Source organism: Sus scrofa, chromosome 16 (genome assembly GCF_054392235.1).
Source record: "Sus scrofa isolate SSC_HxYL_T2T_F1_AM1 chromosome 16, Sscrofa_HxYL_maternal_Yorkshire_Landrace_v2.0, whole genome shotgun sequence".
In the NCBI taxonomy this organism is placed as follows: domain Eukaryota; kingdom Metazoa; phylum Chordata; class Mammalia; order Artiodactyla; family Suidae; genus Sus; species Sus scrofa.
The window spans coordinates 63910282-63935798 of NC_139398.1; the positions used below are offsets into that span (position 1 = coordinate 63910282).

At 49.5% G+C, this 25517-nt stretch overlaps 1 protein-coding gene across 3 annotated transcripts in view; it reads left to right on the forward strand.

Annotated features, from left to right (window-relative positions):
• The window catches only part of SH3PXD2B (SH3 and PX domains 2B), a 125677-nt gene that overhangs the window by 74284 nt on the left and 25876 nt on the right, over positions 1 to 25517 (forward strand). Inside the window, exons 6-9 of one of the 3 annotated variants that reach the window (XM_085002460.1) lie at positions 6930 to 6955; positions 16153 to 16287; positions 23411 to 23515; positions 25399 to 25482. In XM_085002460.1, coding sequence (XP_084858586.1) covers positions 6930 to 6955; positions 16153 to 16287; positions 23411 to 23515; positions 25399 to 25482 — 350 coding nt within the window. Of the gene's footprint in view, positions 1 to 6929; positions 6956 to 16152; positions 16288 to 19190; positions 19397 to 23410; positions 23516 to 25398; positions 25483 to 25517 lie in introns of those variants that run through there. The other 2 variants (XM_021077089.2, XM_085002461.1) reach the window with 2 other exon arrangements.

A 25517-nucleotide genomic window follows, 5' to 3' on the forward strand; every position in this document is an offset into this window, starting at 1 on the left:
GGTGTGGGTTCCTTGGGCCACAGGTTTAGAGACGCCTAGATTTTCCTTCTGCCTCATCTTAGCATCCCAGAGATCCTAACTTTGGAGGGATCATGGGAGAATCCAATACAAGCTTTCTTCCTTTTCCCGAGAAAAATGCCCCAGTTCTAGGAGGCCCTCACTTGTGCCAAATCCCATTCAGGGACTTGAGGTTAAGAACTGCCGCCCAGGCGCCCCTTCCGAATGTGAGTGGTTGGATGTCTTTGGCCTCCTGCCTGACGAGGGCGGGTGAGTGGATCCCCAACCTCCGAGCAGGCCTCAGCCCAGCTTACTGACAGGAATGGGAGAGAGCCAGGCCAGGGCAGCTGTGCTTGAAGCGTCTGGGCACCTTGGTGCAGGAAGGATGCTCGGGGAAAGTGGGGTGGAGCCAGCCCTCTAGGGAGCCAGAGTGTCAGGGAGGAGCTTTGTCATGCTCTCTGGTGGCCACTGTAGGACCTTCCCCCCTTGCCGGCTTGTGCTTGTCAAAGCTTGTGCTTGTCGAAGAAACACGGAGGGAGTTCCCATCATGGCTCAGCAGTAGTGAACATGACTAGTATCCATGAAGATGCTGGTTCGATCCCTGGCCTCGCTCATTGAGTTAAGGATCTGTCATTGCTGTGAGCTATGGTGTAGGTTGCAGATGCTGCTTGGATCCCACGTTGCTGTGGCTGTGGCGTAGGCTGGTGGCTGCAGCTCCGATTCAATCCCTAGCCTGGGAACTTCCATGTGCCTCAGGTGCGGCCCTAAAAAGCCAAAAGAAAGAGAAAGAAAGAGAGGAGGGAGGGAAAGAAGGAAGGAAGGAAGGAAAGGAAAGGAAAGAACAGGAAAGGGAAGGAAGGAAGGACACGGAACCGGGGGTTCTGGACCCAGCACTGTTCCCCGTCAGGAGTGCCAGCATTGGTCATCCGTTCAGGAAGTGGGGATCGAGGGCTTGCCAAGGGCTGGGCATGGGGGCCACAGAGATGATGTGGCAGATGCAGTCTGTGCCCACAGGGAGTTTACAGCCTGCTGGCCAGGCAGCCAGCTGGTCTGCCTGGGCAGAGCCATCCCCTCCCCTCCTTTTTGGCCTCCCTTATGTCAGCTGTAAATGAGACCGAGTCAGCTGCCCTACCCACACTGTGGGTTATTGGGAGACTGAAATGAAATAGTGGTGGGCAAATTAGGACATGACCAGCAGCTAGTTTTCTGGAGTTTGGGGCTGAAATCGTGATGCGCTGCCCTCCCCCCACCACCAGGTATTATGTCATCGTTACAGCTTAGACCTTCCCCGCGTTTCCTGGAGTTAGAGTTTTGTTCTTAAACTTTTAAGGAGCGTCCATTTCCTGACTTCTTAAATGGGAATAGCAGTATAGCCATCCCTCATTCTCAGCAGGGGGATTGGTTCCAAGACCCCGCCCCCCCAACACCAAAATCCCCGGATGCTCAATTCCCTTACATAAAATGGCATAATGTTTGCTTGTAACCTGTGCCCATCCTCCCATATACTTTAAATTATCTCTAGATTATTTGTAATACTTAGTGCAATATACATGCTCTGCAAATAGTTGCCAGGGACACAGCAAATTTAAGTTTTGCTTTTTGGAATTTTGTGGAATTTTTTTTTTTGAAGCATCTTCAGTCCGAGGTTGGTGGAATTCGTGGATAAAGGACCCACAGTCGTGGCGAGGCTTGGATCTATGACGTGTGTGAAGTGCTTAGCCATCGTAGGCACACCGTTTTCATACCTCCTCAGCTACCAGGCCAAGGTGCTTGGGTTCTACAATCTTTTATGAGGCCGTAAGAGAGAAGCTCGTTGGTCTGTTTGATTGTCATGGGTCACTGGGTACCATGTGGAGATGCTCCTTCTGACACAGGAAGACCAGAGGCTTTCCTTGCAGGCTTTCTAGATGGCTCTCCCTTTCCCCACGTCTCTGGGCAAAAGTCAGCACACACAGGGTCAACTCACTCAAACACATTCATTCCCAGCCATTTCCTGCAACTGCCACCCACACAGAAAGCCCAGAAAAACCAGCCCAGTTCCTGCCTTCAGGGGCTTTGAGGGCTGGTGGGCATTTCTTGAGCTAGAAAAGAGTCAAGTGGAAGCCGTTGCCTCCAGCTCTTGACTCAAGAGTTGGAAGGGGAAAATCTCTTTGCTTGTTTTTGCTGTTGGTTTTACTGGTTTTACTATGGATTTGTATAGGCTATTTAAATAGTAAGGAATTCGCTTTTGCCATATTTGTGGTAAATATTTGTCCCTTTTATGGTGCGTTTATATTTCATTTCTGGATTTTATGAGGTACATAAGTTTTGTATTTGGGGGAAGTCAAATCTGGTGACCATTTTTCAACTGACTTCTTTGATTCGCTTTCAGGCTAGAAAGGCAGTCCTCGTTCCGACACAAGATAGTTCCCTTAGGGTTTTTTAAATGTTTGATTTATGGTTTGGACTTTCTTTGAAGATTTACTCAGAGTTCCCATCATGGCTCAGCAGTAATGAGCTTCACTAGCATCCATGAGGACATGGGTTCAATCCCTGGCCTCGTTCAGTGGATTAAGGATCCAGCATTGCCGTGAGCTGTGGTGTAGGTCAAAGACACAGCTTGGATCCCACGTTGCTGTGGCTGTGGTATAGGTCGGCAGCTGCAGCTCCAATTCAACCCCTAGCCTGGGAACCTCCATATGCCACGGGTGCCATCCTAAAAAAAAAAAAAAAAGATTAAATCAATTGGACTTCATTTCAATATATGGCATGTGGTGAGAATCTTAAGGTTTTTTTCCTACATTTAGAACCTTTTGACCAGCTAGAAGAAATCTTATGGCTCCATTTATTTAAAAAACAAAAATAAGAAGTTCCCCAGTGGCCTAGTGGGTTAAGGATCTGGCATTGTCACTGCTATGGTTCCCTGGCTCAGGAATTTCCACATGCCGCAGGTGCAGCCAAAAAGCCCAAAAAACAAAAACAAAAGCCCACAACCTATAGTGTTTAATGATCACCGCCTTTCTATTTTTGGGAGTAATGGAAGAGAAAAATAGCACCTGCCCTCAGGAGGCTTCTGTACTGGTGGGAAAGTTCATATATGCATGCGTGCACACATGCACGCACATACACACACACACACAGAACATCTACTAAAAATACAAACTACGGCCTAGACTGTACCCAGAAAAGCACAAAGTAACTGAGCTAAGCTTACCAGCATCCTGCTGGAGTATCTGCATATGGTTCCAAGAGTCTTCCTAGAAAGGGAAGTTTCCAGTCTCTTTGTCCATTCCCCGCTGTGTGACCTTAGACAAGTGACTTGACGTCTCTGTTTCCGCATCAGTAAAGTGGGCGTGGCTAAGCTTGCTCACATCTTAGTTAAGCAACATCCTGCTCCTAAAGGGCAGTGATAGTGTCAGGCACATGGCAGGATGCTTTGCTGTCCCTAAGCCAGGCTTTGAAGGGAAAGGAAGGAAGAAAGGAAGGAAGGAAGGGAGGGAGGGAGAGAGGGAGGGAAGGAGGGAGGGAGGAAGGAAGGAAGGAAGGGAGGAAGGGAGGAAGGGGGCAGGTTGCTGAGGGCCCCGGGGTGGCTCTGGGGCCCCCGCAGGCAATCTCAGTTGGCCCTTGGTTGTTGTTTAGTGGGTAATGAGTTAGGGATTGAGATGGAAATTGGGAGTCTTGCCCAGAAGTTTCTAGGGAAAGAAAGGATGGCTTCCAGATGGTGCTCTTAGAGGAAGCTTTCTGCTGCCATGCCTGGGAAAACTTGGGACTACCCTGAGCATGTCACAGAGAGAAAATAATGTGCCTGCTTGAGCCCACACAAGCTGCAGCTTGAACCCAAGAGCCCACCCACCACCACCGCTGCCCCTCACTGCCCCCCCCCACCCTTCGGCCGGGACAGTGAGGCAACTAGTGAGGATACATGGCAGTGAAGGAGCCAAGATTTCAGGTGTCCCCGACCATGGCTCAGGTCACAGACCTGGGTGGTGGCAGGAGGAGAGAGCCCTTTACACGGAAGCAGACTTAAGAGATCGTTGCTGGTATGTCTCGGAGCTGGGAGGACCGTCCAGGTGGGTCAGGAGAGCGGCCTCCAGCTCGGCTTCCTGGGTCCCAGTTGTGGGAGAGGTGCCTGCTCTCTCTGAGCCTCAGTGTCTCCATCTGCAAAAGAGAGTGACCCTCAAAGGTTGTCCTGAGGATTCAGTGGGTCAGTCCAGGTACAGCCCTCTGACCAGGACCACTGTCCACGGTGAATGCCAGGAAATGTGAGCAAGGATTTCCACGGTCACCCTGGCCTTCTCCTGAGCAGGGGCAGTGACACGGCGCCTCACTGGGTAATGCCTGCCTGGAGGACATCACTGCTGACCAGCCAGGTCCAGCCCTGGGCCAGGGCTTAGCTGAGCCCCTCCCCAACCTCGCGATGACACCAAAAGCAGTATTACCTGGTGGTTAAAAACCCAGACTTTCAAATTAGATATGAAATAGACGTTTCTCCAGAGAAGATGCGCAAATGCCCAATCAGTGCACAGAAAGATTCTTGGCATCCTTAGCCGTCAGGAAATGCGAGTCCCAAGCAGAGGGAGGTACCACTTCACACACTAGCGTGGCTAGAATGGAAAAGACGAGAAGACGGATAGCAGCAAGTGTGCCTGAGAATGTGGAGAAGTTGGAACCTCCCGACGTTGCTGGTGGGACGTGCAGTGGTGTAGCTGCTGGGGCAGACAGCCTGGCAATGCCTCGGAAGTTCCGTATAAAGTTACTGTGTTACCTAGCGATTCCATTCCTATAATGGAAATAAAAATAAATGTCCACACAAACACTCGTGCACAAAATGCATAAAAGCATTACCTGTAATAGGCAGAAAGTAGAAAAACCCAAACGCCCATCGGCTGGTGAAGAGATAGTGGTTTATCCACACAGTGGGATAGTATTCAGCCACAAAATGCAATGAGACGCTGACGCGCGCTACAACGGGGATGACCCTTAAAACTATTATGCTCCATGAAAGAAACCAGTCACAAGAAGCCACCTATTGTATGATTCTATTCATAGTAGATGTCCAAAATAGATTTAAGAGAGATAGCAAGCATATTTCTAGTTGTCAAGGGGCAGGAGGCATGGACATGGAAAGTAACTGCTAATGGGTACAGGGTTTCTTTTTGGAGTAATGAATTTTTTTTTTTTTTTTTTAGGGCCACACCTGCAGCATATAGAGGTTCCCAGGCTAGGGGTCCAGTCAGAGCTATAGCTGCCAGCCTACACCAGAGCCACAGCAATGCGAGATCCGAGCCAGTCTTCAACCTACACCACAGCTCACGGCAACACCGGATCCTTAACCCACTGAGCGAGGCCAGGGATCGAACCTGCAACCTCATGGTTCCTAGTCGGATTCGTTTCAGCTGCGCCACAAGGAGAATTCCAAATTTTTCTGGAATTTAAATCGTGGTGATAATTACACAACTTTGTGAATACACTAAAACAGTTAATTCTGTACTTTAAAAGGATGTGAGTTATAGCTCAGTTTTTTTAAAATTAGATTAACCTAGGTTTAGATCCTAACTATGCTGCTTGCAAGCTGCATGACCTTGGGCAAGTTAATAAACCTCTCTGTGCCTCATATTCTTCATCTATAAAATGAACATTAAAAGAATCCTTGTTTGGGGTTCCCGTTCTGGCACAGTGGAAACTCCGATTAGACCCCTAGCCCGGGAACCTCCATATGCTGCAAGAGCGGCCCTCAAAAAGAAAAAAGAAAAAAAGAATCCTTGTTTCCAGGAGTTCCCTTCATGGCTCAACAGTTAACAAACCCAACTAGGATCCATGAGGATGCAGGTTCGATGCCTGGCCTCACTCAGTGGGTTAAGGATCTGGCGCTGCCATGAGTTGTGGTGTAGGTCGCAGACATAGCTTGGATCCCACGTTGCTGTAGCTGTGCATAGGCCTGCAGATATAGCTCCAATTCGAACCCCAACCTGGTAACCATGTCCCGTGAGTATGGCCCTAAAAAGCAAAAGCAAAAAAAGAAAAAGAAAAAGAATTCTTGTTTCCTGGGGTCATGAGTATTAATTAAGTGCATGAACTAAAAGTACCTAGCAGGGTACTGGCACAGGATAATAGGTTTGTTTTTTCGTTTTTGTTTTTTGGTTGTGCCCACAGCATGAGGAGGTTCCCAGGCCAGGATCAAACCTGTGCCACAGTTGTCACCCGAGCCATAGCAGTGACAACACTAGATCCTTAACCCACTGCACCACCAGGAAACTCCTCCCTATACTCTTTCTAACACTGGAAGGCTTTTTACTACTGGGATTGTTTACCTAAAAGTACACCATAAACCCTGAATGGTAATATTGTGTTTGTAATGCAGTTGTGTGTAAAAACTGACGTGGTTGACAAGTGTAAGGGAGTGACTACTTATTTATTGTTCTGTACGAATTCTAGCCTGTAGTCATGGTCTCTGTGCCACTGCCACCGTGGGGGAGCTGTGCTGTGTTCACCGCTACTCAGATGTCCGCCCAGTTTTCAAGTATTCCACTCACCACCGAGAGCTTTCTGCTCCAATTGTACAGCTCAGGGCACCGCTAAGAAGTGGGGCCAGGCATCCACCAAGCCTGATGGGGGGTGTCAGGCTCAGGGCCACATGGAGACCTCACTCCTGTCTTTTGCCTGCATACCCACCTCCCTCTGCCCATCAGCTCCTCCCCAGACTCCCTACTCTACAAATAGAGGAGATGCTGGTGCCCAGGATACCAGAGCACTTATCGGGCAAAGGGAGAAAATTGAGGGGACTTTTTTCCTTTTAGAGTCTGGGTCCCTGGGGCTGGCTTGGATTTTATTCATTCACTGGACATGTGGGAGGGAAAAATCTCAATTTCCTAACAGAATAACTCATATCAATACACAAAAGAAACTGATTCATGACTCTCGATTCTTTCCCACCCCCATTCTTTCCTATACAGGGAGCATGTTGGGAAAAAGAAGTCTGGTAAGAATGTTTTCTGTTTTCTCCTGTTCATTCAATGTTCAGCATACCCCCTACTGCACGATGTCCCAGACCCCAACCCTCTACTGGGGTTACAGTGATGTGGATGGATGGATGGTTGGATGGATGGATGGATGGATGGATAGACAGACAGGTGGGTGGATGGATCGGTGGATGAATGGATGGCCGGGAGGATGGGTGGATGAATGGATTGACAGATTGGTACCCTTGTTCCCCCAAAAAAGGATTGGAGGTGGTTGCATTCTATACCAAAAAATTACAAAGTCGTTGAGACCTGGCGTCTTTCCCTGAGACTGCCTCGGTAGCGTAGGAGAGACAGACAGCTCCCGAACCCGGCCGTGGGATGTTACATACCTTTGTTCTGCTTTAGACAGAGGAATGCGGTCACTCAGAGCCAAGAGCATTCTTCTTGGGTGTCAGGAAGGGGTCTAAACAAAGGGACCCTGGGTCTTGAAAAGCAAACAGGAGCTTTCCACACGGCAAAGGGCGTGCAGGACTGAGGGGACAGTGTGGGGGCTGCGGGGGGTGGATGGATTGGAGCCCGCTCCGTGCTCCCCTGGGTCAGCCACCATTCTGGGCAGTGACACCTGCTCTTGCAGGCAACTCTCACATCACTTCCGCTCTCACTTTCAGTTCTCTGCCTTCCTAACACCCTTTGCGGTCCCTGTCAAGAATGATTGTGGAAAAAGAAAAGGCAGGAATTCGAGTGCACACAGAGGAATGATTTGGGTTCTCACGGGCCGGGGGGTTGGTAAACTTCTATTCACAGCCTCCTGACTTTGTCCTCCTGCTGCCAAGAACAGCCTGCACCCCCATACCCCATCTGGAGCCAACGTGGTCTTCAGAGCTTTCCAGAATTCTAAATTCTTTCATTTATTCTAAGACTCTGGGAAGTTTGAGGGGGTTGATAAGAATGTGGGGAGAGGAGGCTAAGCAGAGATTCCCCCAAGTGAAAAAGGGTGCCTCCTGTCCTGGGCCTCAGTTTCCTTAACTGTGAAATGGGGGTGAGGATGGTAACCGACCCTGAAGGGTTTACGTTATGTATGAAGCACCTAGAACAGTGCCTGGCGTGCTCTGAGAGATAGCTGTGTGTGCCGTGTTATGCTCCTACTGCTGATAATTCAAGGCACACGGATGTTCCTGTCCAGCATCAGAAGCAGTTCCAAATTCAACCGCTCTGGTCCCTGTACTGTCCCTTGGGTCTAAGGCCTGTGGTCCGCTTTCCAGGCCCCAAGGCCATCCTTGCAAGGAAGCGCAGAGACCCACGGGATCTCTTTGCCTCAAGGGAAGGTGTCTGGAATGATCTTTGGCCTCTCCCCGGCCAGCCTGTTCATAGCTCTCCTCTCTGGCTTTAATAGGTACTGTCCGGAGCCCTGACATCCTGCTAAAGCTACAAATAGCCCTTGAGCCCCGAGGATAATGATACGTTTCTTAGAAAAGAGCAAAGAGAAGAAGGGAGGCAGACAGTCTCGGGCTGGTCCCAGAGTTTCTGGCTTTGAATGTGCAGAGACTTTCCTGGAGGGAGAGAGGGAAGAGAGTTCTGGTTTGTGAAAATAAAAGCCTTCCGTCAGAACAGGCTTGATGAGGGGACTGGTCTGGAAAAGAGAGAAGAAGGTCTCATTTGTGGTGACCACGGTCACATCGGTCACCTGCAATGACGGGGGACGGATGGATGTATTTATAGTTCATTCAACAGGCTAGAAAATAGCATCTTTTTTCATTCAGACTAAGAACTCCTGCTGGAAGGAACCTTACTTTTTTCTCTGACCTTTGAACGTGCGTTTCTGTTGGAACAGGCCTCTTTGATTACATTCAGAAGGGCTTTAAGTTTCACATCCTAAGCCCGAGACATCTGTGCCAGAATTCTGAGTTGAAGAAAGCTTATCTCGCTCTAGAATTTCCCTGTCATGGCCGGCTGGCTCCTGCAGACTTTGGCTGACATGGTCTCAAATTCTGCTCATTCTGCAGGGAAAAAAAAAAAAAAAAAAAAATCCTCCCACCAAAATTGAACAGATCATGTGATTATTTAAGGAGCCTCTTTTCTTTCTGATTTTTCCACCGTTTACTTCTTGACATACTCTCTTGTTTATTGGCTCGTTCAACAAGACTGGCAGTATATTGAATATCTAGAAAAAAGACCTACTTTACCGTTTCTTGTCATTTTAAAAAAAAGTCAAGAACTGCCATCATGAAGGAAAAAAAAAATATCCAAATAGAAAACCTCTCTGGTAGATGAGGCACTTTACCTTTTGAAGATATTTTATAGCACTTCCTTTTTTGGGGGGGGGGGCTTTTTAGGGCGGCACCTGTGGCACGTGGAGGTTCCCAAGCTAGGGATCTAATCAGAGCTACAGCTGCCAGCCTACACCACAGTCACAGCAACACCAAATCCGAGCCGCATCTGTGACCTACACCATAGCTCATGGCAATGCCAGATCCTTAACCTGCTGAGCGAGCCCAGGGATCGAACCCCCAACCTCATGGTTCCTAGTCGGATTCGTTTCTGCTGCACCACGACGGGAACTCCGATGGCACTTCGTTAATGATAAAATCACCCTTCCACTGTCAGAGCTCCTCCTTTTCTCTTGACCTTTTCCTTCCTCTTATCCCCTGCTGGACCACAGGAGTGACATTTCTTATCTAGAAATACTTTGGTTTCACACTTGTAGCTCCTGGAACTTAGTTACCTTCTAGATTCGGCCATTACTGTGCCTCATAGAGCTTGGTTGCAATATCACAGTCCACCAGTAGGGGGCTTCCGCTAACACCGAAATGGCCTGTAGCCGAGCTTGGGACTTGGTCGATCCCATGTATGGCCTTCTGGCAAGTTGAGTGCTCTGGGCGAAATGAAGGCAGCTTGCCCTGGAAAAACATGCTGAGATGCACCTCCACACACCCTCTTCTGAAGCACTTGAAGAATGGCAGGAAACACACTGTCCGAGAAGAACAGGGAGGAGATGTGAGGCTCAGACCTGGCCTCTGAACGAGTTTGGGAGCAAGGGCCAGCTCTGCACCCTGTGCCAGCGCCTGGTCTGCTCATGCCAGCCCAGAGTCCTCACCCCGCTCCCTGCCTTCCTCGTGACCTGCCTGCATGTCCTGTTCGCAGTGAGTCCCACAGTTTCCTGATCCTGTTACTGCTCATAGTTAATCCCAACTCAGTTGGCAGCGGTTAGGAGACTTGGTGCAGAAGGGAGTAGATGGGTCCATTGATCAGAGTCCTGAAAATTGTATGTGGGCCACCATCAGTTGTTAAAGTGAGGTGGCAACAATTGAACTTTTTTGGATGAAGTAACCTGATTTAACTGGCCCCTGAGTTAACTGAGGTCTCTAATCCTACTTACAGGCAAGGAGTGGTCTTGGGTTGCCTGTGAGATGGACAGGCACCTGCTGGTAACTCAGTGCTGTGTGTTCCCAGGAGGAGGCCTGCAGCCGTGTGGGGCAGGGACATTTCCTAGATGTCTTCATTCATCCTGTGTTCATTCCCTCCACCAATGTCCACTGAGCGTCTGTGCTGGGTGAATAAGACAAACATGGTTATTCATTCAGTCTTTATTAAGCACCTACTGTGTGCCTGGCAGAGCCCCAGGAAATGCAGAGGCACACACTACGCAGGAGGTATCCTCAGTCTGCAGAAAAGACGGGTGTGTCAACAAAATAAAATGTTATAGGTATTGTGAGAGAAGGCATTTGAATGTCTCCCAGAGGTAGGAAGTCTTTTAAAGCTGTTTTAAAATATTCATTCTTTCATTCAAATATTTATTGAGCCTTTGTAAATGCCATTCATGCTCTAGGCCAGGAGCCGGCAATATTTTTTTCTCTGAAGGGCCAGATAGTAAATGTTTCAGGCTTTGTGAACCACATGCAATCTCTGTCACTGATTAAAAAAAAAAAAAAAAAGGGTTTCCTCTTCCACTCATTCTCCTTCTGATTCTTTACAAATCTTTAAAAATATAAAACACATTCTTAGCTCCCCTTGCCCAAAAGCAGACCATGGTCCTGTGAGCCTTTAAGCAGTGTGAGTACAGCAGTAAACAAGAGACTTGAGTCCTCACCCTCATGGGGCTTATATTCTAGAGTGAAAAAATAGACAACAAGGACACAAGTAAGTATATAGACTCTCTGATGGCTTTTAAAAGGAAAAGCAGGAGTTCCCATCATGGCACAGTGGTTAACGAATCCGACTAGGAACCATGAGGTTGCGGGTTCGGTCCCTGCCCTTGCTCAGTGGGTTAAAGGATCTGGTGTTGCCGTGAGCTGTGGCGTAGGTCGCAGACGTGGCTCGGATCCCGCATTGCTGTGGCTCTGGTGTAAGCTGGTGGCTACAGCTCCGATTCAACCCCTAGCCTGGGAACCTCCATATGCCGCGGGAGCGGCCCAAGAAATAGCTAAAAAGACAAAATAAAGAAATAAATAAAAAATAAATAAATAAATAAATAAATAAATAAATAAAATAAAAGGAAAAGCACTATGGCAGGAAGTAAGAGTGAGGCAGTGCAGGTGGTCAGGGAAGGTCTCTGATAAGATGCCGCTTGAACGGGAAGTGAAGGAAGGGAGGAAGGAAGCTCTGCAGGTATCTCCAGGAGACTGGCCATGGTGAAGGAACAGCAAATGCACAGCGCCCTCAGGTGGGAACATGCTTCACACTATCAAACAATAGCAAGGAGGCCAGAGCATAGTAACTAAAAATAATTGTGGCTTAAGAAATTTAATTTTGTTTCTTCTTGGTTCAAACTCCATAGATGGCCCAGAAGTAATACAGTGTTTGATGGTAGGAGTGACCCAGACTCCTATCGCGTGGCTTTGGCACACATGTCCAGCATTTCTCAAGGTTATCTTAGAGTCCAAGATGGCTGCTGCGGCACCAGCCATCACTTTCACCTTTCAGCCAGCAGGAGCAAGTAAAGGGTGAAATAGGGTAAGCCCCTCCTACAAGGATTCTTACCGAGTAGCTACATAGAACACTTCCACTTACACTACTGGCTAAAACTTAGTCACGTGACCATTCCCATCCACAAAGGAGTCTTATTCCAAGAGGCCTAGCTAGAAATCAGTTGTTTCTATAGGAGGAAGAGAGAATGGGGAGAAGCAGTGGTCTGTGCTACCTTGGAGAGAATGGAGAAGTAATGATCAGAGACAGATTAGGCCTGTAGGCCACTGGGGCTTTTCCTGAGTGAGGCAGAAGCCTTTGCAGGACCTTAACTTTGAAGAGTGTGAGCCATCTTTTAAAAGGTTTCTTCTGGAGTTCCTGTCTTGGCTCAGCTGAAACGAATCCGACTAGGAACCATGAAGTTGTGGGTTTGATCCCTGGCCTCGCTCAGTGGGTTAAGGATCCAGCATTGCCATGAGCTGTGATGAAATTCACAGACATGGCCTTGATCTGGCATGGCTGTGACTGTGGCGTAGGCCGGCGGCTACAGCTCCAGTTAGACCCCTAGCCTGGGAACCTCCATATGCCGTGGGTGCAGCCCTAGAAAATAAAAAAATAAACAAAAGTTTTCTTCTAGCTGCTGTGTTGAGATTATCGGGGTCAAGGCTGGCAGCAGGAGCCAGTTAGGAGGCTAAGGATAGATGGTTCTCTTTTGAATGGAGAGGAGAGGGGGAGACAGCCCAGACAGAGAAAACAGCTATGCAAAGGAACCCTCATGCTTTGCAGTTTTAGAAGTGAGCCAGGGATTAGGTGGCCAAAAGTGAAACCAGTAAGGCAGGCAAAGTCCAGGTCCTGGAGAACCTGAGAGCACTGGGGAGCCATAGCGCGTGCTGAGCAGAGAATGGCGTGATCAGAGTAGCAATTCTGAAGGCGCACTCTGGCTGCAGTATGAAGGAGCGGCAGGATGGAGACCAATCACGAGGGCCCCACCTCCACACCTCTGGCCCCAAGGAGCTGCTCTCAGATGCTGGTGCAGAGGATGTGGCTTAGTGACAATGTGGGCGAAGTGATGCAGTGCTAGCAGGAAGTCCTCCCGTGTCAGACTGGTGGCTCTGCGAGGGGTCGTCCTGACGGCTGCCGCTAGGGGGCAGCAGAGAACCCCCATGCGGGAGTACGGGGAGTACGGCCCTTCCAGCCTGACTGTGAAGTGGTGCTTCTCTCCTCTTTCTCCAGGTGAGGCCCAGGGAAGCACAGTTACCACGTGAGGTTAAAACAGAAGGGCAGATGCATTCCTGAGGCTTTGACGTCTGGGGGGGCTGTATTCTGGGGTAAACCCTGGTCTCTACTTTTGCATTCACAGGGGAATGTGTCCCCAGCTCACAATGACCAGGACAGGCAGCCAAGAGCCTCCGCCAAGCCAAGGTCTGCCTTCACCCGTTCATATGATGGTACCTCACAGGAGCAGTGCCAGGGGGTTAAGGACACAGTCAAGAGATTACTCACTGGGAGGGGGTAGTGGCCAGGCTGCCTTGGGTGGACTGTCCTGCTTGAGGCTGGGAGGAGGTTGGCCCTGCCGCCTGACCTGGGTGGGAGATGACAGCGGAAGAGAGGGCCAGCAGGAGTGAGAGCTGCAAAGAAATGAGACTTAGGGGTGGTGATAGGGGCTCACAGTGGAGGAGAGCAAGCAGACCTCCGACCAGCCTGCCTGCCTTCCATCTTTTTTTCCTCACCCACTGCCACCAGGTGGACCTGGTTCAAATCTGGCTTTGTCACCAGCCAGCTATGGGATCCAAGGTAGGTCACTTGATATCTCTGAGTCCCTGTTCCCTTTATTTTCTGTTTTGGCTGCCTCAAGACATGGAGCTCCCCGGCCAGGGATCAGATCCGAGCCACAGTTGCGACCTACATTGCAACTGCGGCAACGCCGGATCCTTAACCCACTATGCCAGGCCAGGGATTGAACCTGCATCCCAGAGCCTCAGAGACACCCCACCAATCCCATTGTGCCACAGCAGGAACTCCCTGAGCTCTGTTTTCTTGTCTGTAAAATGAGGATGGTAGCACTTACCCTCCAGGCCAGTTGTGTCGAGATAGTTTATGTACAGTGTGTAGCCTGTGACAGGCATTGACCGGGGCTGCTTCCCTCCCCATCGTCTTCTGAACCTTCGTCTCATATCTTCTGCCTCTTTTTCTCCTCTCTCTCTCTCTGTTCTCATGCTTTCTCCACCCAGGGTACAAGTGGCACCCCGGGGCCCTCTCACTTCCTTCCATTAACCTCAGCCTGGAAGGGCCAATGGCCAGAACGTGGTCACAGAGCCAAGAAGCAGTGACCCTTCACCTGGCGACAGTGCCCTGCTCTGATTTTCCACATCAGAAATTCAGAGCACAGAACCCTTCCTAACAAAGGGTTTTTGTGCTGCTTCTGGATGTCAGAGGCCGGAGTGCAGTGGTGTGCTGGTAAAAACTCACAACCAGCTCTCTGACGGAAAACCCTGCTTTGTAGCATTTGCCAATTTCCACGGTGTCAATACTCCCACCATGGCCATTTTCAATAAGACACCACCCAACAGAGTCGGGCAGAGATGCACAAGATTGGCTCACTATGGGTGTATTTGGGCGCAGAGATGCATAGATGGATATTTCAGTGGTTTATGGAAACAACAGAAGGGAGTACTTGGAATCCAGGCTTTCTGAAAATGAGGGCCTGGTGGCCACACATGCCAGCTTGCCCTCCCGCCACATTCGCCTGCCTTTTTCTTCCCCCCAGGCTTTTTGTCTTTTTAGGGCCGCACCCGCAGCATATGGAGGTTCCCAGGCTAGGGGTCTAATCAGAGCCACAGCTGCCAGCCTACACCACAATCACAGCAACACCAGATCCGAACCACATCTGTGACCTACACCACAGTCCACGGCAACGCCAGATCCTTAACCCACTGAGTGAGGCCAGGGATCGAACCTGCAACCTCATGGTTCCTAGTCGGATTCATTTCCACCGCACCACAACGGGAACTCCTCAGCCTGCTTTTGTTTTAAAAAGTGCTGACCCTTCTCTTTGGAGTGTCTTGAACTCAGATGTTCCTTTGCATCCCCCGTGTGCTATGATAGCTTTTCATTCATTTAGCAGATGTGTCTCAGTGCTTAACCAGGGCCATACAGCACTGTGTCCTGTGGTAATGGCCTCTCAGGGAGCACCTCAGCTCTGCTGTCCCTGCCCTGATCCAAAGCCACCATCCTCTCTTGTCTGCACACGCCACCACCTCCATCTGGTCAGCTTTTTTTTTTCTTTTTCTTTTTCTTGCCAGGCTCTAATCCAATTTCCACATGGCAGCCAGATTTCTCTTTTTAAAGATGTACATCTTTACTTGTCATTTCCCTTTTAAAGCCTTTTAGTGGCTTAAAGCCTTTCAGAGTTTAAAAACAATCCAAACGTCTTGCCGTGGCTCAGAGAGCCCTGCCTGCTCCGACCCTTGTCTGCCAGTGTGACCTCACCCAGGACTGCTCTCTCCTCACTCCTTGACTTGAGCCACCTCCTCCCAGTTCCTAGAAGGCTCAGGGTCCTTCCCCATCCCACAGTCTGCCTGCAGGTCTCTGTGCCCATTCTCCCGAGGCCTCCTTGTCTCAGGGGCCTCTGCTTTATGTCACCTCCTTTGCGGGGGGGGCCCCAGGGGGGGTTGTCCTCCATTTAACATAGGAGCTTGTTTCCTCCTCACCCTTTGGCTGGCATCCTGGTGGTTTCCAGCAAAGCATCGATCGAAAACTAATAGTCTCCTGTATACTTAGTGATCATATATATTTGCACATGGGTCTGTCTCCCCCCCCCAGACTGAGTTACTTGAGGCTGGGAGTCGTGTCTGTTTCATTCACTTTAGTACCTCCAGCATCTAATAGAATGTTTGGAACATCGCTGGTGACTTTGTGAATGAATAGATGCGTGATGATGGGCGATTGATGGATAGATAGATGGATGGATGATGAATGGATGTTTAGTTGGTGGGGTGATGATGGGTGAATAATGGCCAGTGGATGAATGGATGGAGAGATGAATGAACTTCCCCGCTGGGCTGTCGGCTTCTTCAGGGCAAGTACCACATCCTCATCAGCTCTGAACCCACAGTGCCTGCACAGGACCGGCACTTGGTCAGGTTTGGTGACTGAGTGAACAAATGAGTGAAAGGATAAATGGTTGAGGTGGCCACGACTTCTTGCTCTATTTGAAATGTCCTCCTCCTGGCCCCCCCCTACCCCCAGCTCCTGTGCCTTCCCTCATGAGTGGTGGCCAGATGTGACATCTGGTAGCGTTTTGTATCCCCAGGGGGCGACCTGACTTCAGTGGACCCCATGGTCCTGGAGCAGTATGTGGTGGTGGCGGACTACCAGAAGCAGGAGAGCTCGGAGATCAGCCTCAGCGTGGGGCAGGTGGTAGACATCATTGAGAAGAACGAGTCAGGTAGGGCCCTGGATCCCTCCCTCCACCCTCCACTGTCACCAAGCCTGGGACAGGAAACACTTGGGAATGCAGAAACTGCAGCAGCCAGCCCAGGCGGGTCCGTTTCCATGGCTCCAGCTGATGGCCCGCTAGAGAGCTGGCCCTGTTTGATCACAGTGCTCGAGGGCCCCACTTGGTCACGGCTCAGCAGCATCCTGTTGGGTCAGATGTTCCCGACGCGTTCTGAGGTTCATGTTTTATGAACATTCCTTCCTGTTTCAAAGCACCTGCACCTGGAGGCATGGAGCCTAGCCCTCCACTGCAAGTTTGCCATGTGGATGGGCCTTTGGCTGCCATGGAAATCTTTTTTTTTTTTTTTTTTTTTTGTCTTTTTAGGGCCCCACTCGCAGCATATGGAGGTTGCCAGGCTAGGGGTCAAATCGGAGCTGTAAACGCCGGCCTACGCCAAGGCCACAGCAACACAGGATCCGAGCCGCTTCTGCAACCTACACCACAGCTCACGGCAACGCCGGGTTGTTAACCCACTGAGCAAGGGCAGGGACCGAACCTGCAACCTCATGGTTCCTAGTCGGATTCGTTAACCACTGCGCCACGACGGGAACTCCCCTGCCATGGAAATCTTCATGAAGGCCCTGTCCGCTGGGGGTTCTGGTGGGATGGACCTACTGTCCCAGCCCACTAGCTGTCGCAGGGACCACTGGCACAAACAGGCAGACCTCAGAGACATGGCGGGTTGGGTTCCAGACCACTGCAGTAAAGAAAGTCACACCCACTTTTTGGTTTCCCAGTGGAAACAAAAGTTATATGTACACTCTGCTGTAGGCTTTCAAGTGTGCAATACCCTCATGTCTAAAAAAAAACCATGTACATACCTTAATTAAAAAAATACCGGCGTTCCTGTCGTGGTGCAGCGGAAACGAATCCAACTAGGAACCATGAGGTTGCGGGTTCAATCCCTGGCCTTGCTCAGGGTTAAGGATCCAGCGTTGCCGTGAGCTGTGGTGTAGGTCACAGACGCAGCTTGGATTCCACATTGCTGTGGTGTAGGCCAGCAGCTGCAACTCCAGTTAGACCCCTAGTTTAGGAACCTCCATATGCCATGGGTGCGGCTCTAAAAAGACCAAAAAAAAAAAACAACAAAAAACCCCACAAACTTTATTGCTGAAGAATGCTAGCAGCCTTCAGCAAGTAATAATCTTTTTGTAATAGTAACATCAAAAATCCCCGTAACAGAAGTTTCCTATAGTGGCTCAGTGGGTTAAGAACCCAACGAGTATCCATGAGGATGCGGGTTCCATCCTGGCTTCGCTCAGTGGGTTAAGGATCTGGCGTTGCCGTGGCTCTGGCGTAGGCCTCAGCTGCAGCTCCAATTCAACCCCTAGCCCAGGAACTTCCATATACTACAGGCGCAGTCATAAAAAGGAAAAAAAAAAAAAAATCACTGTAACAGATAGAAAAATAATGAAAAGATTTGGAATATTGGGACAACGTGCGACAGAGACACAAAGTGAGCAGAGGCTGTAGGGAAAATGGCACCGATAGACTTACTCGATGCAGCGCTGCCGCAAACCTTGTGATGTGCAATAAAGCGAGGTCTGCCTGTCCACTGGCCGGGACAGAATGTGACATGTTTGTGACACTTAGCCTGGTTCCATCTGAACGCCACATCTCACAGGCATCCAGGTTGCTTCATCAAGGCTGGTGCCTCAAGGATTAAAGGAGGCAATACCCAGAGCGGGCCTGAACCTGTGCTTGGCCCACAGTGAATGCTCAAAAGTGTGAGTTTTCTTCCCTTTTGCCTCTTGAGCCAAAATAGGGCATTGGCACCACCGAAGACAGAGCAAGGAACAGGGCATGAGCAGACCCTCTCCAGGAAAAAGTGGCACAAACCCACTGACTTTGTTGTGGCTAAAATGTGACCCTAGCTAGTAATATTAGTGGGCCAATCTCTGTGATACCCCCATGGCTAGTTAAGGTCCAGCAAATTGGGGAAAGACTGTTTCCAGCAACTCTGAATCATGTTCCCGGTAGTCATGAGATCAGCATTAGCCAACCAACCCCCCCCCCACCGATTACTCAATGTAGCCATTGTCATCCTGCTTCACAGCTGAAAACACCGAGACTCCAAGTGACTCGGTCACTCCCCCAAGATCTCGTGACAGGTTACCCAGCTGGAATTCCAGACCGATTCCAGCTGGCCCTCAGGCCGTGTGACGTTCTGTTTCCTAGAAATGAGGACAGGCGGATTGTGGGTGTGGCTGGGATGCTCTATGGGGACTAAGAAGGGCTCCCCCACTCCCCACCCACACCCCCTCACCCCTCCCGCCCCTGCATGTTTGAGTGACACCAGGAAAAGCACAGTTGCTTGGGAGAAGCCAGGATGGGTGTGGGGACAAGTCTGGCGTGTCCAGAAGCAGCAGGGAAAAAAGCGCAGATGCTGGCATCTTCAACGGGCCAACGCACTGGCAACATTTATGTGTATTTTTTCCTATTCTGTCTTTTGTGTTCATATTATCAAGTAAAGAAATTAGGCGTGCATGGGTATTTGTGAGTGTGAATGTGTGCGTGTGTTCGTGTGTATTCTGCAGGTAATACTAGATAACACTACAAGTGGCCCCAGTAGCCAAGACATTTCTAGAGCAAGGGAACAGGCAACATTTATTTTTGATGACATTTTACTTACCCAGGTAATATCTGAACACATTCTTACAACTTTAATGATAAAGTTAAAATCTATTTTCATCCTTAGCCTGCGTTCCAAACCCAGATCGCCCTTCGATCGGTTTGGAGTGAATGCTTCTTGACAGTTGTAACACACACAGCTGTTTAAGTGTCTGTATAGATATGTGTGTACAGAGATTTATATGTACGTACACAGTGTGTACATATGCGTGTGTACATATATGTATGCACGTGTGTACACACATAATCATACATACACATCGTGTTTCATGCTTGTATGTATCATATTGTAGTTTTTTTAAACCCCATTGGTCTATCATGCTATACATTTTTTTTTTTTGGTCTTTTTTTAGGGTGGCCCCCATGGCACATGGAGGTTCCCAGGCTAGGGGTCGAATCAGAGTTGTAGCTGCCGGCCTACGCCAGAGCTACAGCAATGCCAGATCTGAGCCATGTCTTCGACCTACACCACAGCAACGCCAGATCCTTAACCCACTGGGCAAGGCCAGGGATCGAACCTGTGTCTTCATGGATGCTGGTCAGATTCATTTCGGCTGTGCCACGACGGCAACTCCTTTTTTTTTTTTGTTTTTGTTTTTGTTTTTGTCATGCTATATATTTTTATCTGCAGCATGACTTTTTAAGTCAACATTTAGCTCTTCTTAATCTTTTAACATCTGCATTCTCTTTGACCGGAATCAGCCATGTTTTCCTCGAGTAAGAACAGTACCTCTTTGGACACGTGGGTGAGTGTTTCTTTAGGTTGGACACCAGCGGTGGGCCTGCCGCACTGTAGGCTACAGGTACTTTCAACTTTAAGATACTGCCAAGTTACCTGCTTCTGTGGCTGTACCAATTTATTTTCCCTCCAGCAATGCAGGCATTAGTACCCATAGTAAAGAGCTGAGACCGTGAAGCCAGGAGGCCTGGGTCCGAATGCCGGCTCTGCCACTGTCTTGGTGACCTTGGTCAAGTCACTGCCCCTCTCTGAGCTTGGCTTCCCCATCTGTAAAATGGAGCAGTGATGGAACGCAGCTCACAGGCTGCTGTGAGGACCTGGCCCGTCGGTCGTAGGTGTGAGGCACTGAGACAGTCTGATGCGTCTCCATGGTCATTGCTGTTGATACGGCTTCAGGTACCTACAAAGACGAGTCCTTAGGATGCTTACGACATATTTTTTCCCAAGGTTTTTTTTCCTTTAAATGGCCACACTCAAGGCATATGGAATTATGCCTCAGCTGCGGCAACGCCAAATCCTTAACCCACTGCACTAGGCTGGGGATCGAACCTGCACATCCACCGTGACCTGCGTCGCTGCAGCCAGATTCTTAACCCACTGTGCCACAGCAGGAACTCTACACCATATTTTCTGAATTGTGATTTTCCACAAATTTTTCAGTCCACTCATTCACACACATACAGTTCCCAGCCACCAAAACATGTCTTTTACTTTTTTGGCCACACCAGCGGCGTGTGGAAGTTCTCAGGCCAGGGATGAAACCTGAGCCACAGCAGTAACAAGGCCAGATCCTTAACCTATGAAGCTACCAGGGAACTCCACCAAAACATGTATTTTAAAAGGAGTAGCCACGTTGCTGTGGCTCTGGTGTAGGCTGGTGGCTACAGCTCCGATGGGACCCCTAGCCTGGGAACCTCCATATGCCACGGGAGTGGCTCAAGAAAAGTCAAAAAGACCAAAAAAAAAAAAAAAAAAAAAACGGGGTGGGGGGAGCAGCCAGTCGGGTAAAGCAGAAGTTGGCCTCCTCTTCAGGGAGCTCAAAAGCCAAGGCCTCCCAGCAAGACCAGGAGGCTCGCTCAGAGTCTGCCCCTTCCTTCTCTTCTCTTTTGGGGTCTCTAGGACCTGGAGGTTTGCAGTCTTGGGGAGCAGATGCTGTTTTTCTTTTTTAAATTTTTTTCATTTTAAATTATTATTATTATTAAAATGTAGGTGATTTACAATGTTTCGTCAAGTTCTGTTGTATAGCAGAGTGACCCAATCACACACATGTCCCTGTGCTGTACAGCAGGGTCCCATTGCCCGTCCATTCCAAATACAACAGTTGGTATCCAAAAAGCCCTCAAAATACCCTTCCATCCCACTCCCTCCCCTTTCCCCCTTGGAACCCCAAGTCTGCTTTTCTTGGCTATGATCTGTTTCTATTTTTTTGTTGTTATTTTTAGATAGGATCATCTGTTCCGTATTTTATTTTATTTATTTATTTTTTGTCTTTTGTCCTTTTAGGGCCACACCTGCAGCACATGGAGGCTCCCAGGCTAGGGGTCTAATTGGAGCTGTCGCTGCCAGGCTGTGCCACAGCCACAGCAACGCTAGATCCAAGCCACATCTGCGACCTACACCGCAGCTCAAAGCAACGCTGGGTCCTTAACCTCCTGATCAAGGCCAGGGATCAAACCCACAACCTCATAGTTCCTAGTCGGATTCATTTCCACTGTGCCACAACAAGAACTCCTGTTCTATATTTTAGATTCCACAAATAAGTGATATCATGGTATTTGTCTTTTTCTTTCTGGCTTACTTCACTTAGTATGAGAGTCTCTAGATCTATCCATGTTGCCTCAAATGGGGTTCATCTGTCCTTTTTATGGCTGAGTAGTATTCCATTGTATATATGTACCATTTCTTCTTCTTTTTTTTTTTACTTTCTAGGGCTGTACCCATGGCTTATGGAAGTTCCCAGGCTAGGGGTCAAATCGGAGCTATAGCCATCAGCCTACACCACAGCTCACAACACCAGATCCTTAACCACTGATTGAGGCCAGGGATCAAACCCACATCCTCATGGATCCTAGTCGGGTTCATTAACCACTGAGCCATAAGGGAACTCCCATGTACCACATCTTCTGAATCCATTCATCTGTTGATGGACATTTAGGTTGTTTCCATGTGTTGGCTATTACGAATAGTGCTGCTCTGAACATATGGGTGCATGTGTCTTTTTCAATGAAAGCTTTGTCTGGATATATGCCCAGCAGTGCAAGTGCTGGATCATATGGTAGCTCTACCTTTACTTTCCTGAGCTACCTCCATACTGTTTTCCATGGTGGTCGTATCAATTCACATTCCCACCAACAGCAGAGGACCGTACCTTTTTCTCCACACCCTCTCCAGCATTTGTTATTTGTTGACTTGTTAATGATTTTTTAACTTGTTATTATAGTTGATTTACAGTGTTCTGTCAATTTCTGCTGTATAGCCAAGTGACTCAGTTAGACATATATACACATTCTTTTTCTCATCTTCTTCCATCATGGTCTATCGCAAGTGATTGGATATGGTTCCCTGTGCTGTACAGCAGGACCTCATTGCTATTTATCCATTTCTGCTGGGCACAGCCTGTCGGGCCCTGTGTTCATCTCCTATGGCTGCTGTAACAAATCACCACAAACTTAGGGTCTTAAAACCACACAAATGTATCATCATATGGTTCTAGAAGTTAAAAGCCCAAAATGGGTCCCACTGGGCCAAAATGAGGGCCCTGGCAAGGCTGTGTTCCCTTCTGCAGGTTCAGGAGGGGATCTGCTGCTTTGTCTTTTCCATTGTCTAGAGGCTGCCCCATCCCGTGGCTCGGGGCCCCTTCCTGCATCTTCCAAGCCGGCAGCGTTGCCCCTCTCTGAGCCTTTTTTCCTTAGCCATATATCCCCCACAGTCTTCTTCTGCCTCCCTTGTGATTACGTAGGGTCCACTCAGATAAGCCAGGATAACTTCCTGTCTGGAGCTTAGCTGATGAGCAACCTTAATCCCATCTGCAGCCCTAAGTCTAACGCTTTGCCCTGCAAGTCATTATTCTGCCCACCTCAGGCTCCAGAAGAGCCCTTTCCCTAGAGAGGGAGGGCCACTCCCCCCACCCCACCCCCGAATAAGAAAGAGGGCCTGAGTCTGCGTGAGCGGCCTCTCAAGCAGTTCCCTCTGCAGCCAGATGTGCTTTGGCATGAACAGATGCAAAATCAGTGTCTTAGATAAGTTACCAGGCCAGCGCTGTCAGTATCAGAGGGACCTGGGTACAAATCGCAGCTCCGCCATAAGCTGCGTGAACGTGCCCAAGTCCTGCCTCTTCGAGCCTCCGTTTCCTCATCCGTGCAGTGGGGATGATAACGTGAAGGTAAGATCATGCAAGTGAAATGAGGAGCGCCTTGCACACCTTAGCGAAGGTGGCTGCGTTCTTTCCTCTCGTCCCTTAGGACAGTCTTTCTCCCCACCCTGCCCCAGACTCCCCTCTCGAGCCCCATTCCAGGCTCAAGAGCAGGTTTCCTGTCGACTGTCGCTAGCAGTTAGCAATCAGCTAAATGGGTAGTTGTGCTCCACTAATAAAATAGTCACTTCTTAGTCCTACCCTGAGCATTGACTGAATATATCATATTCTGCCGCCCAGGCCTCACCCCTGACCCCACTAAACATCAGTCTGCACTCTCGTTTTCCCAGGTTGGTGGTTTGTCAGCACCGCTGAAGAGCAAGGCTGGGTGCCCGCAACCTGCCTCGAAGGGCAGGATGGTGGGCAGGATGAGTTTGCCCTCCAGCCTGAGGAAGGTAGGAAGGAGCTGGGACCTGCGGCTTGCTGGGGGGCGGGGGGAACTGTGCCCACTGGTGCCCCCTATGGGGGGCCCCTCACCTACTCCCTTCCTAGCACCTGCTGCCTCTGAGTCTCATCCGCTCACTGGCTCAGGCTCTGGAGCCTCTGGAGGTGAAGCCAGGCCCTGGGGTTGGGGCAGAGCAAGCCTGCCCTTTCTTAGGGCCTTGAGGCGCCACCTCAGGGGAGCCTGGCTGGAACTGGGGCCCTGAAACCTCCATGGAACTTCAGGGGGGCCCAGCCTGATCGCTGTCAGTACCCCCCTATTCTGCCCTTGAATTATTCTAATGGCCACGGGGCCGGGGTTGCTTCTGGCTCCTTTGTAAGACACCTGAAGCTATTGGTAAAAGTCTCTGCTTTTTCTGCCTTCTCTGTTGGTTTAATGGCCTGACTGGGTGTCAAGATTAGATGTGACCCTGTCCACTCGCTCGCACACACTCCCGTTTCCCAGAGAACTTTCCCTGCAGGTATCCTAAAGAGTGGTTCCTGCCGTGTCAGAAATCCTAAGGCCCAACCCAACGTTCCACCCCCAAGAAGCCTTCCTCAGTCTCCAGCATGAGGTCATCTGAGCTAAGAAACAGGAGCGTTTCAGAGTCAGATCTGAATTCGTCCTCACCGCTGAATTTGAAGCGGTACCACTTACTGGCTCAATGGTCTTGGGCCAGCAACTTAATCTTTTATGCCTCAGCCACCTCCTCCTCTCGAAATGGAAGTGACAGTATCTACGTCATGGGATTTCTTTTTAAAATTAAATGAGATCCCACATGCAGAGCCCTTGGCATAGAACTTAAAACAATTAAGTAACTGGGAACAGTTATTATCATAGAGCGATAATTTACCTAGGGTTGACCATTTGGGGCTTTTTAGTTGACTTTCTGTAAAAAGCACAAAGCCACTTAAGTATGTATTTATCTAGGAGTTCCCGTTGTGGCTCAGCGGTTAACGAACCCGACTAGGAATCCTGAGGTTGCAGGTTCGATCCCTGGCCTCGCTCAGTGGGTTAATAAGGATCCTGCATTGCTATGACCTGTGGTGTAGGTCACAGACGCAGCTTGGATCCTGCGTTGCTGTGGCTGTGGTGTAGGCTGGCAGCCACAGCTCCGATTCGACCCCTAGCCTGGGAACTTCCATGTGCCCTGCGTGCGGCCCTAAAAAGACCAAAAAAAAAAAAAAAAAGTTTTTTTTAAAAAAAGTATATATTTGTCTGAAAAGGGGGTGAGGAGAAGGGGGCAGGTATGTCTATGCTCAAAGTTTAGCAAAAAAAAAAAAAAAAAAAGTATATGTGGTTTTACATTTAGTTCATTGTGGCCAGCACCGTGGAGTAAAATGGCTTTGGTTTTGCTCTGCGTTTATGGGGCGCACTGAACACAGGGGGTGGAGCTGACAAACGGAGCTGCAAGACTCAGCTTCGATGAAAGGGTGGTGGCGTCTGGCGTCACACGGGGCATGTCTCTGTAAGGGACCGATGATTGTCATCATCTTATAGATGAGAAAACAGAAAGGTAGAGACCCTTGGACAAGGTCACACGGCTAAGAGATGGGAGAGAAACCACGGTTTCCTAAGTTTGTCCATTTTCGTCCCCTGCCCTGAGGGCATCTCTTCGTGCCTCTTTGTCCTCTTGCTGGGAAGAACATTGTGTCTAGTGGGTGGCTCTGCACTCAGGTGGGAGGTTAATCCTGAGGACTTGGGTCCTTCTGAGACACCTGGGGCTTGGCATAGACTCAGAAATAATTGCTCCTACGTGGGAGCACGTGCTTGGTGTCCCCTTGGCCTGGAGACACTGCAAGTGCTTTCTTCTCACCTCTGCCTTCTGCCCTTCGCCTCCACACGCTGCACGTCCAGTCTCGTGGAGGTACTGGTCTCTGCCCCGGCCCATGGGCCGCCGCCGGACTCTGGGGGACTTGTATGCCATCAGCTGGCGTCAAGGTGCCTACCTTGGAGTTTTCGTCCCCATTGGGTAT